This window comes from Aquila chrysaetos, chromosome 23, assembly GCF_900496995.4.
Source record: "Aquila chrysaetos chrysaetos chromosome 23, bAquChr1.4, whole genome shotgun sequence".
In the NCBI taxonomy this organism is placed as follows: domain Eukaryota; kingdom Metazoa; phylum Chordata; class Aves; order Accipitriformes; family Accipitridae; genus Aquila; species Aquila chrysaetos.
Genome location: NC_044026.1, coordinates 10,203,810 through 10,219,567, shown reverse-complemented (window position 1 = coordinate 10,219,567; position 15,758 = coordinate 10,203,810). Strand labels below are relative to the sequence as shown.

Sequence of the window (15,758 nt, the reverse complement as noted above, 5' to 3'; positions counted from 1 at the left end):
TGTATGTATCTTGTCCACAGCCAGAATAAACATAGCCACAAATGCAAAAGGGAAGCCTTTTCTGTAGTCTAAAAAACCAAAAAATACAAAGGTGAAAAAAGTATAAACAGTTAAAAGTGAAAATTCACAGTTGTGCAGTGTATTTCTTGTGTGAAATCTGAGTATTAGAAATATCGGTCTTTGCATTTCTATTTGTTCAAATTTTCTTGGAAAAAGAATGGTAATTGTGTTACTAAATGTTGGGCTATTTTCTTTAAGATGCTTTTCCTATCTCAGAGCCTAAGGGAATAATAAATGTTGATAAATTAGAACTGTGAGGAATGTGCAGTTATGCTGGGGGGGGACACACAGAGCAACACTGATCTCATCGAAGTTGTAATTTGAACTCTCACAATTCCAGGTGGTTCCTGAGGACCAGCGCTTGGCAGTGGCCATCATTTTAGTGCTCTGGGTGTCTGCCTTGGCCTCCTCCGTGATCGACAATATCCCCTTCACAGCTACAATGGTAGGGTCTGTGTGGCACTTGCACATCCTCCTCCTGGTACTGACAAGTGAGCTGAACTTGCTGATTATGATTTGCTTTTTTTTTGTCTCTGCTGTGTAGTTTACTTTATCCCCTGAGACTGAATCATTATTACAAGCTTATTCATACCATTTAGGCATCTAACTGGCCATTGCTGCTAGCAGCCACAGTTAGCTGTGGAACTAGAGGCACTGTTTTGGCTGCATTTTTGCACTTTCCCTCTTATATCCACATCCGTAGCTGAAAAGTAAAATTGTCTTTGTGATGGAAACTGTCACTGTCTATCTGCTGCTATTGATGTTTTCGCTCTATGTGCTGCGTAGTTACACTACTGCTTTTTTAACACCTGGACCTTTTATTGCTACCTTACTTACGTAATTAGTTTTAAACCCAGCAAATAATGTTAAGCATAACAAATGCTTATCAGCAGCTGAGTTTTAATATCAGAAAAGTATCAAATTATAACAAATTAGGGCATGATCAGATAGGTTTATTCAATCAAATTCTCTGTTTAAAGTGCAATAATCCCTTCATTATACCATTGGAATGATTCATTGTTACAGCTTGTTCTCAGCTAAGTATAGTTTTTCTGCGCCTTTTTTCTTGCATTGTTATTGGATTGTCATGTCCACCCTTAACCTGTGTCAAGGTTTAAGACACTTCTTATGGGGCATATGACAGATTGGACAAGTTTGCAACTGCTCTATAATTACATGTTAATATGGTATTTTGGTTTGATTACTGTGGTGTTTCCTGTGGAATGATACTGATTTAATAACAACAGACTGCAACCCATAGGCATGAAGGGAAAGATTGGTTCAGGATGAGTCACCTCCCAGCAAACACTTGAGGAGTATTAAGCAATAATGCAGAAATCTTAAGTTTAGCCTCATATCCAGCTAGTCTATGAAAACTGGCTTGGAGCAATACCAAAAAGCACTTGTATGCACATGGACCAAAAGGTCTTTTACAGGTTTTGAGAGGAACCCTCTTTTAAAGGAGTATCTTTTGTGGAATGGGACTGAAATGCAAGAATCTTTTGGGATGCCTGAAGACCACTTGTTTTGTATCTTTGAGGGAGGGAAATACAGATGGGCAGGAAAGGATCCTTGCCAACATTTTAGACATTTAAAATGTGTATCTTTTTCATTCTGTTCTGGGCTGAACCTAAGAGACTGCTACAATTTTTTTTCTTTAAAAATAGGCAGAGAGAGGAGGCAGGAAGAAAGAAAAATGCAGGCACGTTCTCACCTATGCAAAAGCAGTCATTAGCTGAGGTGTTAAGATGTTAAAGTGTTACATGGCAGACTAAAGTCAACACCTAGCACCACCTAGCTCAGTGAATGGGCTTGCACTTTGGTCTTTGTCATTCTACATTAGAAAATATTTACAGCAAATTCCTAAGTAACTAAGTCCCAAGTTCTTATGTAAGATTGTATAAACTTTAATTTAAAATTATTTTTGTTTCTTTGGCACTTGGTTCCTACTGTTAAAACAAGCAATATTTTGTTTTGGAAGGCTATTTATCACTATATATGTCAAAGTTACGAACTACTGATGAGGAGTATAACATATATTGAGCCCAACTCTTTTGTAGAATGGCTTTTCACTGATCGGGGTCTGAGTGTGCGTGTGTAATAAACACACAGTGCAACAGGTATTTCTTAGATCTCCTTTTATTTATTGACTTGCTGTTTACAGAATCAAGCTGTAATTATTAATAGCAGATAACCATCCACACAGCAAATTCACTTATTCAGCCACATAGCTCACTCACACATTCACAGTTACCCTGTGGGAGCAACAGCTTGGAGGTCAACCCCAAGTGTGTACTCAGAAGATCATACTGACACTCTTCTATATGTGAGTTTGGTTGCATATGCCCTAGTGATATAGCAGTATGGGGCACCTATTATGATGTAGCCATGAATGATCCTGTCCTTTCCTGGTAAAAGGTTCCAGCTTCACAGCTGACCCTGCATTCATAATAATGGAAGACAGATGTATTGAGTCCCTCCAGGGCTCCATAAGTCTCCTTCATTCGTGAACAAAGGTCTGCATGACAATGGGGCCATGTCTCTTGTGATTTTTGTAGTCATAGACTTGATGGACCAGGTACTGGGTAGGTTTGTGGGACCCATCAAGTTCCTTCCATTTTTTGAACCCAGAGATACAAAAAATCTGGGTGGTTTCATAGATATCAGCTGTATGTTCTGACTGAGCAAAGAGTGTTTGGAGGATGGCATCAGACCTCTGCCAACAGTGGATTTGCTCACCCCAAGGTAGTTAGCCACTGACCAATAGAAGTTAGGGGAAGCCAGGCTCACAGGGTGACAGCTTGTTTGACTTGTACACTGGTAGGGATTCCTGAAATATCATGCAGAGATGATGAAAGGCTTGGTGGCAGCTCACAGTCAGGGACACCAATGGTGTCTCTTCTGCATTAGAAAGGTGAATATACCGTGATTTTTGTCCCATATTCCAGGGATGAGATAGCTGTGCCAGTCCTAGCTCTTCTGGTTGTGAGCCTCCAGCTGACTGTGGTCAAAACTACTGTGACGGCAAGGGTGTCTAGAAAGTCATGCTGCTCTGTTCCTTCAGGGGTGGGGAGGTGCAAGAAGACAGGCATCTGTTCATTCATGGGATGTTCCCAACGCTGCCTCTGTGTTGCTGGGTAAGGTTTTCTGTTCATGCCCTGCAACACTATGCAGTGTGTGTTGTCCAGACTTGGAGCAGGGAGATGGGATGGGCTACACACACGCAGTTTAGTAACTCAGATATGGCATGAGAGTGGACAGAAGTAAGGGTTCCAATGTGAGGTGACAGACCCCACTGGACTGAAGACAACATAGATAAGAAGAGACTCTGCTCCAACTCTTTCAATCTTATTACACCATGTTACTTGCTCATGTAGAAGTAGCCCAAACAATTGATATGTAGAGTATTTTAACCCAGGACCTGCCTGAGAAATGGAAGAAATATGGAATTCCACTATAGCCTGAGGCTTGGCTTACAAGGCATGTAGCCGGAGGGAAGAAAAAGAAAAAAACCTGCAGATAGCTCTGTAACTGTGATACTGTGTTTCCTTAAAGCAAATCAAGTTGAAGTATGGTTGTCCAAATTTTCATTTCAGCTCCTTTGTACTAGTGGGATAATCAGATTCATAATGACTTGCTTTGTATATAGAAAAAATAAAAATGGAAAAAATGTGAATGCCTAATTAATGGATCTTGAGACTAAAAATTTCACTTTATCTGTATTTGGATAAAGCTGACTGGTCTATTTTAAGTTTCAGATTTGGCAGCATTAAAATTTAGGCTGACTGATTCTTACCTTAACAGGATTGGAAAGTGGAAGCTGTAGATCAATATTTAAAAAAGGTAATTAGAATATGAATATATCTGAGCCAGCATTACAAAGAATTCTAGGAAATAAACTTTTATGAATTGAAGTAATGAAAACAGATAAGGAAAATGGTTTCCTAGAAGAAAATCTAAGCATTTTCAAGAGTTTATGAGTATCTGTGCAGACAAATTAGGATTCTTGCTTATCCTAAAACATAAACACAACACATTATCTGCAGTATTAAGAACAAAATCTAAATATTTTCAGTTACTTTAAATGGAAATATTTTAAGGTGCAAAATATTCATGTGTTGAAACATTTTGAACACATTGATACTTTTCAGCAGCCTTCAGCACCAGCATCATGGAGAAGACTTCTCCTTTACTAAAAAATTCTGAAATTACAAAAATCAGATTAATTTATTATTTGAAGCACCTTACCCTGAAAATACATTTTCAGTGCAACACCATTGTTGGTCAAATTCTTCTTTGTTCTAGACAAGAGTAAATCTGGCATAACCCCACCATCAAAAATGTCAGTACCTATTGGAATTCATGTACTGAGGTCACTAAACTGAAATCTCTGCAAAGAGCTCAGAACATAGCAAGAATTTTATGCTACAGAGGATCCTGTAGAAAGATAATTGTGTACAGTAAACACTGGAATCAGTTTCTGAGGGCACTTAGCTCATCGTGGGTTGATTTACTGTTTCTGTCTTGGTGAAATTCTGTTTGTGTTGAACTAAAGTAAAGCCTTGGAGCCACACAATTGCTTGTTTCATATAATTTGTCCTGAATGCAAAGATCATGAGCTGCCCCAAAACAAAATGAGGAGATTGAAACTTGCTTGATGAACCATAATCCCAGGACATTTCCCTTCTCTTTAAGCATTGGAAAGTGAAGATGCAGCTCCCTAATTAAATAGATGTTTATATGAGTGAGTGTTTATTGCACTTCATTGCATAAGCATGCCTGGCAATTGTGATAGCTGTCTGCAAGTGACAGAAAAATCGATCATTTCTTGTCGATATGTAAAAAATGTACTATAGCAAAATATTTTAGAATTATAGCATAGAATAGACTATTTCAGTTGGAAGGGACCTACAACGATCATCTAGTCCAACTGCCCAACAGCCAATTCAGGGCTGACCAAGTTAAAGCATGTTATTAAGGACATTGTCCAAATGCCTCTTAAACACTGACAGGCTTGGGGCATCGACCACCTCTCTAGGAAAGCTGTTCCAGTGTTTGACCACCCTCTTGGTAAAGAAATGCTTCCTCATGTCCAGTCTGAACCTCCCCTGGTGCAGCTTTGAGCCATTCCCACGTGTCCCATCACTGGATCCCAGGGAGCAGGGATCAGCACCTCCCTCTCCACGTCCCCTCCTCAGGAAGCTGTACAGAGCAGTGAGGTCACCCCTCAGCCTCCTTTTCTCCGAACCAGACAAGCCCAAAGTCCTCAGCCGCTCCTCACAGGACATTCCTTCCAGCCCTTTCACCAGCTCTGTTGCCCTCCTCTGGACACATTCAAGTACCCTCACATCCTTCTTAAATTGTGGGGCCCAGAACTGCACACAGTACTCCAGGTGAGGCCGCACCAACGCTGAATGCAGCGGGATAATCCCCTCTTTTGAGCGGCTGGTCGTGCTGTGTTTGATGCCCCCCAGGGTGCGGTTTGCCCTCTCGGCTGCCCCGGCACACGGCTGACTCGTACTGAGCCTGCTGCCGACCAGCACCCCCAGATCCCTTTCCGCGGGGCTGCTCTCCAGCCACTCCTCTCCCAATTTATACCTGTGCCTGGCATTACTCCATCCCAGGTGCAAAAATCTAGCATTTGTTCTTGTTAAATTTCATGCCGTTGACGATTTTACAGTGTTCCAGTCTATCTAGATCCCCCTGCAAAACCTCTTGTCCCTCGAGAATGTAGACAGCACCTCCCAGTTTGGTATCGTCAGCAAACTTGCTAATGTTGCATTCAACTCCTGCATTCAGATCATTGATAAAGATATTGAACAGAACTGGCCCTAGAATTGAACCCTGAGGAACACCGCTGGTGACCGGTCGCCAGCCAGATGTAGCCCCATTCACTACAACCCTTTGAGCCCTGCCGTTCAGCCAGTTCTTCACCCAGCGCACTGTGAACCCGCTCATCTCATAGTTAGACAACTTGTCCAGAAGGATGCTGTGAGGGACAGTATCAAAAGCTTTACTAAAATAATAATAAAATTGCATCCACTGCTTTCCCTTCATCCACGAGGCAGGTGACCTTACCATAGGAGGATATCAAATTAGTTAAAAAGGACTTTCCCTTTGTGAAGCCACTCTGACTCTGCCTGATGATTGCATTGTCCTTTAAATGCCTTGCAATAGTACACAGTATAATCTTCTCACCATTTTTCCAGGAACTGAGGTTAGACTAACAGGTCTGTAGTTCCCTGGGTCTTCCCTCATGCCCTTTTCATAAATTGGAATAACACTGGCTAGCTTCCAGTCAGCGGGGACCTCCCCAGACTCCCAAGGCCTTTGGTGGATGATCAAGAGGGGTCCTGCCATAACATCTGGTTGCTCCTTCAGTACTCTGGGAGGAATCCCATCAGGCCCATGGACTTGTGAACATTCAGCTGATGCAACTGGTCCCTTACAATTTCAGAGTCTAAAATTTGAGTTTGAAACATACTTTATGGGAAACTCCATGAATTCTGACTGCATGTAGAAGACTATGTTGCCAGCAGGAAATCTAATATATAGGTACATGTGGGAGTTGCTTAAAAAACACCCACAAAATGTTCTGTGCATAAACAATTCATAAACCAGGAGCTTAGTTATTAAGTCTCACATATTTTACTTCTTGAATAGCAAGGGTTTTTTCATGTTGGGTATCCAGCTTTCTTTGTCTGAAGAATAAATGTGGTGAATCATGTAGTGATGCTCTATGTGTCACTCTGTTAATCCTCTGATATTTCTCCTCCTTTTTCAACACGCTAAACTCACAATGACATTCCTTGACAGGCAGACTTATTCGTTTTTAAGGTCTGCATTTTCCTAGTATTGTCATTTAAATAGTCATGGATTTCTGCCCTTAGAATGTTAGGTGACATGATTTTATTACCAGTATGCTCTTCAATTTAATTGACATGTTTTATCAGCTGTATATGCTGGAGCCATCTGTTTATATTTTTCTTTTATTACCAGAACTAAAAATATAGCAATAGTAAATCCCCGTTTTAGCTGAGTTTAAATACTATTTCTATATAGGGTAACAAACAATTTCCATTAACCACCTGGCTGGCAAGGTGACTTAGTCTCTGACAGGTCTTTGTTAGAAACCGGATAATTTTTGGCCCACTATTTATTGCCTCTAAAACTATCAGAGACTTTTCATTTGCAGTACTGAATGTTTCATATGTATCTCCTGTTCTTAGTGCCAGTTTTATTTTTGGATCTTCTTTGCCTTCTTCCCTAGCAGTGTTTTCTATGATGTCCTGCATTTCAGTGCTTGATAAAAGTGTAAGACTGGGCCATAGCTGTCTGCAGAGACAGACCAATTGTCAACAATTTAGGAAACTACAAATAGTTTGTTTTCTATTAATGCATATTCTCTGCAGTTTTCACAGAAGACATCTTTACCACATGCAGTTCTTAGCAAAGTGTGTGCTGTGAAATCACATGGTGTAGAGCAGCAATGAATCTCTAAAATTAAGATGTGAATTGCTGTTTCATATTCATTTTGCACAAATAGACAAAATGGGCAATATGACATGATGTCTTCTACTGCGTTGCACAGGTGTAGGATAAACTTGTCTAAGCTACTCTTCTTGCACAATGGGGGCTGTGATTACTTGTACAAGTGTTGTCTTTCGGAAGCAGAAGTAGCTGGGAGACCTTCAGTCCGTTATGAGTCTTCCGCCATCCCAGGAGGAGATGCTCACTGATAGAGCAGGACCAGTGCCCCTCCTCTTTGGTCTCCTCTCTGCATAACCAGGGTCCAGCTAGTAAAGCTAAATCATCATTTCTGTTTGTATTTCAGAAGAAGGTCTTCACAGGTTCAAAAGAGGTCTTCCTTCTTCATCTCCATGACTGGTGGAATGCCATGCTCGTGAGAAGGTTTTATTGTAAAAATAGGTGAATAGGATAAAGGTCTTGATTCAACTTGTTATTTGGTAATTTGGAGTCTTGGAAAAGAGGCTGTGACAGCAAGGTGTGAAAATGTTAACTCTTTGATCATGGTTTTGCATCCAAAGGAGATGTGAAAGCAAAATGTTCAAGATTCTTCATTCCACTTTTGTACAAACAGGACTGGAAGGAACAGGGCTTGAGAGGTGTCAAGTAGAGCCCCCTTTGTTAATTTGACAACAGAACTGTGAGGTGCAAACATCACTACCTGTCTCTTTTAACAAAAAGGGACTGCATAATGCAATATAAATGCAAGGATTGTTATGAGAAAACTAACAGTATTTTATGAAATTTATCTTAGTAGTAATTGGTGTATATAATTCTGGTCAAAAATCTCTGTTTTCTCTTTTTCAAAGCCTTAATTTAAAATAAAAATTGAGCTTCCTTTCTTTTTGATTGTTTCATTTGGCTTAAGTTTTCAGGATGTTAGAGAGCTGAGAGAGACAAGAAGAAATACACTGTCCTGCAGAATCATATTTTCTGAGTCTGAATTAATTTCTAATATTATTAATTGTTTATAGATTATATTTTCTAGGGAAGGTGGATAAATTATAACAGTGATAAAATCCCATTCCATTTTTAAAAAGCTTGCAATACTGATTTAAGATTAAAAACAGTGTGAAAGATGAAAATATATATATTTCCATTTTTATTCTTTTTATATTTGTAACATATACTATGTACTTCCACAGTATATGGTATAAACAAACAATTTTCTTCACAAGGGTGGATTTTGATTAGGATAGTTATGTAGACAAATGTGCCAACATCTGTAGACACTAGCATTGCTCTTTGTGCATCAGCTTACATCCTATATATAAAATACACACAACACCCTATACAGAATCAAGATTAATGGCTATCTCCTTTCTGTATCAAGTCTTTGAAGACACTCCTTTTTCCAGGTACAATCAGTATTTCTTACAGCCGTGTTTTTCTATTTTAATACCTGTAGGCAGATAGTCTTACAATGAGTAGGTGAGGAGGATTTGGCTTTGCTCTATTGAGCTACATTACTCATTTTATCTAAATCCTGCCAATCAAGCAGCAATGTGTGGTGCTTCAATATCGAACTTTCCAGCAAAATTGGCAAGTTTTCAAGAAACTAATCAAACAGATTTATCCTGGTAAGACTGTTGAAATAAAGGGTATAAGAAATGAAAGCTGTTTTCCTGATAAGACATTATTTTTCTCCTTCTAATATTGATAAGGGTGCTGTTTACATAATCTGAAGAGGGAATAATGTAGGAAACATGAGGCTTCATAGGCTTTAACTTTTGGTTTCTTCTCTGTTGAGGGGCAGCACTTTGTAAACCTACGAAAAATATCTGCATTCCAAGTTAGATCAATATGACAAAGATATTTGTACAATATGTATCACAGCCAACTATACCACAGTTTGCAAAGTATCCTACTTTGGAGTGCTTTTGGTGCTATTGTAAATGCTTATGGCTTGAATCAGAAAGAGCTGAAACCAGGACAAGAAACCTATTCAGTTTTTCAAAAACATTGAAAACTGAAGTGAAAAGTTTCCTTCCTTTATATTTTGCAAACCCCTTTATATTTTGCATTTCTGTTTTTAGCACTCAGATTAATTATAACAGTAGATGAAGCTGAGGTTTGAGATATTGATAGTGCAAAATTGTTGCCTAACACGTAGTTGCGTGAATGAATGTGACAAAAAATGTTAAAGGTGGTTTGGGGGGAAAACAGAGAGGCAGGTTTCTTTGTAACTGACCCTGTGCATTGATCCATATCTGTTTAAAATGCAAGCACTCAAGCAATGAGAAATCTCCATTGGCTTTAATTGCTTTGCAACATCTCTTCAAAAGTTCTTGCTGATGATCAAGTTTCTTAATTTCTTCATGGCTTTTGAGTGGAAGAATTCTTGGGATGGAAATTAGAACAATCTATTTGCTTTATGCCTACTTTTAGATCAAAAGAATTAGATGCAAGTGACTTTTGGAGACTCTGTGGCATGCAGTTGCCACACAGGATAATCCATAATGTTTGCAAAAAATTAGTGTACATTATGGATCAACTAAATATTTCTATCTGAAACACTAGAAATTCAACTGAATGTTTTGTATTCATCTTTCATCTGGTTATTCAAAACTGAAACTTATGGTGCAGCATTCCTTGTTAGAAATACTTATTATTTACAAAGGATATATGCATGTTAAATCTAACTCAGAGCTCCATAGGACTTCCATTACCTTTATGACTTATAACCATTATTCCCTGGTAGAGATGAATTCATTTAAATAAGGGAGACATTCAAATTTAAGTGTACACAAATATGTATTGCTAAGGCATGTTTCAATATTTTGTCTCTTGCCACAAAACCAGACATTTACGGGAGCAGAGATTCCTGATCTAGTCCTACTGCCGGTTAATGCACTTACGAGCATGACATCACTGATGATAATTTTAACACAGATGATTAGTTATTATGAAGCCTTTTAAAAAGAATTCACACTATTTCTAAGTGGACGAAAAGCAATGCTAAGTCAGGGAGAGAACAATAAAACCAATGGGGTCAAGTGCATATTTGGGCCCTTAAAATACTTGGTTGGGTTTAAAAAAAATTCAGAAATGGAGATTCAAGCACATTACACAGTTACACCTTCTCTTGAAAAACTGCCATGTATCTTTGTGTTTAAAAGAAGACACAGTGAGTTGAAAACTTTGCTCAGTGGCTTTCTTCTAGGGGGTTTCTGTGTCTTCAATCAATAGAGATTTACGGGACACTGAGAGCTCCTCTGGCTGAGCTCCTTCACTAAACAGAGAAGCAAATTTTCTGACGGGATTATTATGCATATGTGGCTGCAAATACTTAGCAAAGAATTACCTCATGGACTTTCTGTCTGGGATCTCTGTTTTGCTTCTTGCTTCCCCTGTCCTTCACAGTTCCAATGGTTCTCACTGGTGGGGTGTGAAAAAGGCATTACTTGCTCTGCACTTGGGAGCTGGCTGTCAACAGCTTTAGGACTGACCTCAACAGCAAGAAAATAGGATTATCGTTTTAATCTCCTCTGCCTAACCACCTTCTCTGTGCTGGGCAGGACACACACAAGGAGGAGTCTAATTTAAACAGATGTTGCTAGTCTGCACAGTTCAGGGTTGTGTCCTGCAACAAGTGAGTTACTGTAGTACATCAGGATACTTGCAGATAACTCTGAGGAACTAAATAATTGGTTTTGGTTTTCAAACTTATATAGTAGGAAAAACTGCTTTATTTAGATTGAGCAAGATGGCTTATCCTGCGATTTCAGTATTTGTGTTTAAATTTTGTTTTATGTTGAAACACAACATTGTTTTGAAATATATATAACTCCAGTTTGAATTGCATATCATGTTGTAGCAGTCATGGTTTGAGAGAAACAAAGTTTGTGGGGAGAAATGAAATCTTTTGTGACTGTTTCATGTGAAAAAACAGGCAAGATGTTGGGCATGCTGACCCTTCTTTAGGCTTTAAAAAAGAAATAGACAACTTCAGGCAATGTACAATTAAACAATAATTGTTTAGACATTAACTTATCTAGGTTAATCAATTAGAGGACTTAAGAGGGATGATTAGCACCACTGGCAGGAAGGATGGGGAAAGGGTTGTAATTCTTCATAAAGCCTATATATTGCTCCATACCAAAAGAACACACACAGTTAGTAAAGGTGAGCATCACTCAGCCATCAAAGTGAAAACATTTTTCAGGAAGCAGCTGTTCCATCTCTGAGATATACCCCTTGAGGGGGACCTGTGAAATACATTCAAATGACAAATTGGAGGATTAAAAGTCATAACTCTATTCACTACTGAAAATCCTGGACTCTGAGAAAGCATTAATTTTAAGGCATATCACAGTTATTTCCACAAATCCCTTCCTGCTTGATCTCTTGCTGTTCCATGTTTGCTTGTTCTTTTTCTTTCCCTTTTGGTCCCACAAACCTCTGCATGTGTTAAAAACAGGTTAATAACATTATCACCTCTCCCCTTGCCTTGCCTTGTAGAGACCTTCTCTCTACAGGTACTGATTACACCTTTCTTTCAAACCATGTGGTTACACAATTAAGGTGAACTCAAACCAGTTTTTCCCAACTAAGGTGAAAGTTGTTTAGCTTTGAAGGGTGTTACTGACTGAGATCTAGTGCTACTAGAAAGCCTGCCTGCTGTATTTTTGGGCTCTATACCAATTGTCTAATGAAGTCTATTATGTCTCCTTACAAATCTCACTTGACTTTTCAGGGGTTTTATTTTAATTGTTAAAGTGATTAAATGAAATTCATAACACTTGCAAATATTTCCCAGTGAACTAAATCTACATTGTCTGGTAAGTATAATATTAGAATAAAAAGTAAAATAACTCAGCTCTGCTTATGAATTCAGAACCCTGCCACATTGATCTTTCTCACTTTTTCCCTAAGAGATCAGATGCTTTTGATTATAACAAGGATTCAGGGATTTTTTAGTTAGTGACACATGATCTACAGCCATCTTGACTGTGAAGGTCTGGGCATCTCTTACAGCTGTCTCCAGCAAGAAGAGGGGATACAGCTCTGTCCTTTAGGTTTTGAGAAATGGAGGGGGAATTGATTTATAGTCACTGTCAGTTCCCTGTTGAACTAGAAGGATCTAATGGGATGCACTCATAACCTTAAGAGAGCCTCAGTTTTGTTAGCAGTACCTGTGCCAGGCTTGGCCAATGTTGCCGATACCTTCTCTTTGGCTTGTGGGACTAGCACAGTCAGTGGGAAAAAGTGAGCACAGATCAAGAATATGATGCAAAGATACTAATTAAAAAAAAAAAAAAAAAAAGAAAGAAAAAGCCTGCAAGTTATTCTTTGGGCTTGCTTGTGGTTTAAGTTGTTTACTTAAATGAATTTTATTTATATTGTGCTGCTGGTTGGATAATGTCTCCTGAATCTCTCTCTCTTTTCTTCTTAAACCACAGATTCCTGTGCTTCTCAACCTGAGTAAAGATCCTGATGTTAACTTGCCAATGAAACCATTGATCTTCTCGTTGGCCATGGGTGCATGCCTTGGAGGTAAGAGCTTATGTGAGAAAGCTGACATAAGGTAATAGCTTTGCAATTATGGCATATATAAACTGGCACAATAGGTTCAATGATATTATTATGCAAAGCATAGGGAGGGCCTGATCCAGCTCCTTTTGACTTCAAAGGACTCCTGGATAAGGATCCCAGTCACTGTCTGCTGCTACAATAGGATTTTTGCAGTCTGTGTTTGAAGACCATATCTGCATAAAGTACAGACGCACAAAGAAGCAGTCCAGATGGTGCTTACAGGGTTCTGATCTTTTGTGAGAAAAAATACAAAGATACATTTAGCTTTCAGAACAGAGACCCATCAATGCTTATTGAAAAGATGCAGAAAATGTATAATAGCTGAGATCTGAAGGCTTGATTCAAAGTCTGCTGAAGTCACTGGGAGGTTTTCTGGCTGGCTCGCAGAAATGGTTTGAGTATCCATTTGCTGACCTATTTAGCACTCGTCACTGTAAGGAAAGTCTTTTTGAAGTCTTTGGAAAATGTACCTCCAATAATGAAAGCTAATAGCCATTCTCCTAGTGCCCATCTTGGTGTTAACTGGGATTTCTTGTATTGTCAGTGCATTAGCACAAAACAAGCAGATGGTTTCATTACTTCTATTTGCTTTTTTTAATTGAAAATGTACCATGTATGTATTGTTAGTTAGTATTATTTTTTTAGTGCTGAGAATTTTAATGCTAATTACGTTGTATTGGGCTGTGTTTTGATCCCTAAATATTTAGATAGTTAGGTTAAATAAAGTTAAAATGGATAAAATGGTGTTCTTTCATGGATCCACTCCTTCTCTCCCTCTATGATGCTCCAAATAGTTTCCTTGACTTTACAGAGATTAAAACTAAAAGCACTTTTGTGTATAATACAAGTTCTGTTTTGTTTATTTAGCTAAGTGATTGCTAGTAGAAGTGACCTTAATACCTAACAAAGATTGCAATAATGTAATTTACAGATTGAATTTTAAGAGCATGTTGCAAAGGCAGGACAATTTATACCAAACAACAGTTATTCATTTGAGGAATACCTTTTGGTACTCGTCATTACTCATCATTGTATTGTGATTTTAATCTCTTCCTCTTTAAAACCAGTGATTTTGAATAATCAGCATATCTTTATGTAGATGTTTTCCATAAAAATATCATCTTTTTCACAATTTGCTAATCACCGAACATACTCTGATTTCATTAAACTTTCAGATTAAAAAAAAAAAAAAGGCATAAGGAATGTAAAGTTGGCCAGATTACACTGACATATTCTGAGTGGGAGGCACTTCATCAGCCCTGGAGCCTTTACAGGTCTCAGCTGATTTTTCCTAAAGTATCAGTTATCATCTTAAGCCAAATACCTTTAATTTGATTTATTGAAGGGCTGCCGGGATTTTAACAGAGACTTCTGTGTGTATGCAGTAGGAGACAAAAGTAAAAATATAAACAGTACCATGGGAATTGTTTGAATTAAAGGCACTAGAGATCCATAGGGAGTGCTCAGGTATTCAGGTAGGCTCCATACAAATGTTTGGATAAAAAGTTAGATCATTGTCATTATTAGCAAATACTTAAACTCTGCAAACTGTGCTCTATTAGGATAAAGCTGAGCATATGCTGAGGTATACTGGCAAAGGTCTCATAGGAGTGTTAGCCTGAAAATTAATATGCTTCTGACTTTCCTATGTCAAAACAAAAAGCTAATAGACAGCAGCTTATTGTTAGGGAATGAAAAGTGTGGAAAAGCTTTTGCTTTAAAGGAGCTCGTAGCCCCCGAGAATGGAGGAAAAGGGGCTTTTCTTTTTTTTAAAAAAGGGAAGTGTTGATGGCCTTTAAAAATTATTTCCAAAAGAGAAGTCTTATCAGCATTGAAGTTGTGTGAAGGAATCCTCAAGGTAGGCTAATCCCATTGTGGAAGGGGTAGATGACAATTATATCATTTCTGCCTGGTGCTTAAGGCAAAAGATTGGATCTTATCACTGCCTATGCAACAGAAGGAACTTGGTAAACAAGACATTTTGTAGAAGAGTCTGATGCAATAATACATTATAACTACATATTTTAGGCTTATTTGTTTACTACATAATGCAAACTTCAATTCTGATAATTTGGTAGCATTTCTGGGGTTCAGTGTAAACACTGCTGTATGCTTACATGTCTGTGAAAGGAGCGTCAGCATTTGTGCCCATCTTGGAAAATGCCGTGCAACATTTTGTCCTGAAAAATTTCCAGTGGGCGCAATTAAGTTTTTCTACTGTCACAAAGTGCACAGGCAGCTATGGGTTTGGAAGATGGTAGGATCAGAAAAGACAGTAATTTTCCTTCATTGTTTTAGCTGTTGTCCTGGAAATGAAAGAAGGGTTGAGTCAGTCTCAAGCAAGATGAAGACACCTTTGCCAGTATAACCGCCACATTGTTGTTATCTTCAGCAGTGTCTCCCAAAAGAGAGCTGCTGCTATTAAATTTCTGTCTTTCATGGCATTGGGCTCAGACATAAGGAGTAACTGAATATCGCATAGATGCTCCTTGCTCTGTAAAAAGTGTCTCTGAAGATGAGAAGGGATGAAAAATTCTCTCTTTTAATCAAGGAAGCCAAAGACAGTGATGGCCACAGGCAGTTCCTGGTGACATGGTCATGATTTTGAAATCTGGGTCTTCCTCGGAGTTTGCCAG

At 38.6% G+C, this 15,758-nt stretch overlaps 1 protein-coding gene across 10 annotated transcripts in view; it reads left to right on the top strand.

Annotated features, from left to right (window-relative positions):
- Positions 1-15,758, top strand: part of OCA2 (OCA2 melanosomal transmembrane protein) — a 292,848-nt gene that overhangs the window by 140,502 nt on the left and 136,588 nt on the right. For 9 of the 10 annotated variants that reach the window (XM_029999138.2, XM_029999137.2, XM_029999140.2 and 6 more), the window contains 2 exons: positions 401-505; positions 12,990-13,083. In XM_029999138.2, coding sequence (XP_029854998.1) covers positions 401-505; positions 12,990-13,083 — 199 coding nt within the window. Of the gene's footprint in view, positions 1-400; positions 506-12,989; positions 13,084-15,758 lie in introns of those variants that run through there. The other variant, XR_003921205.2, reaches the window with a different exon arrangement.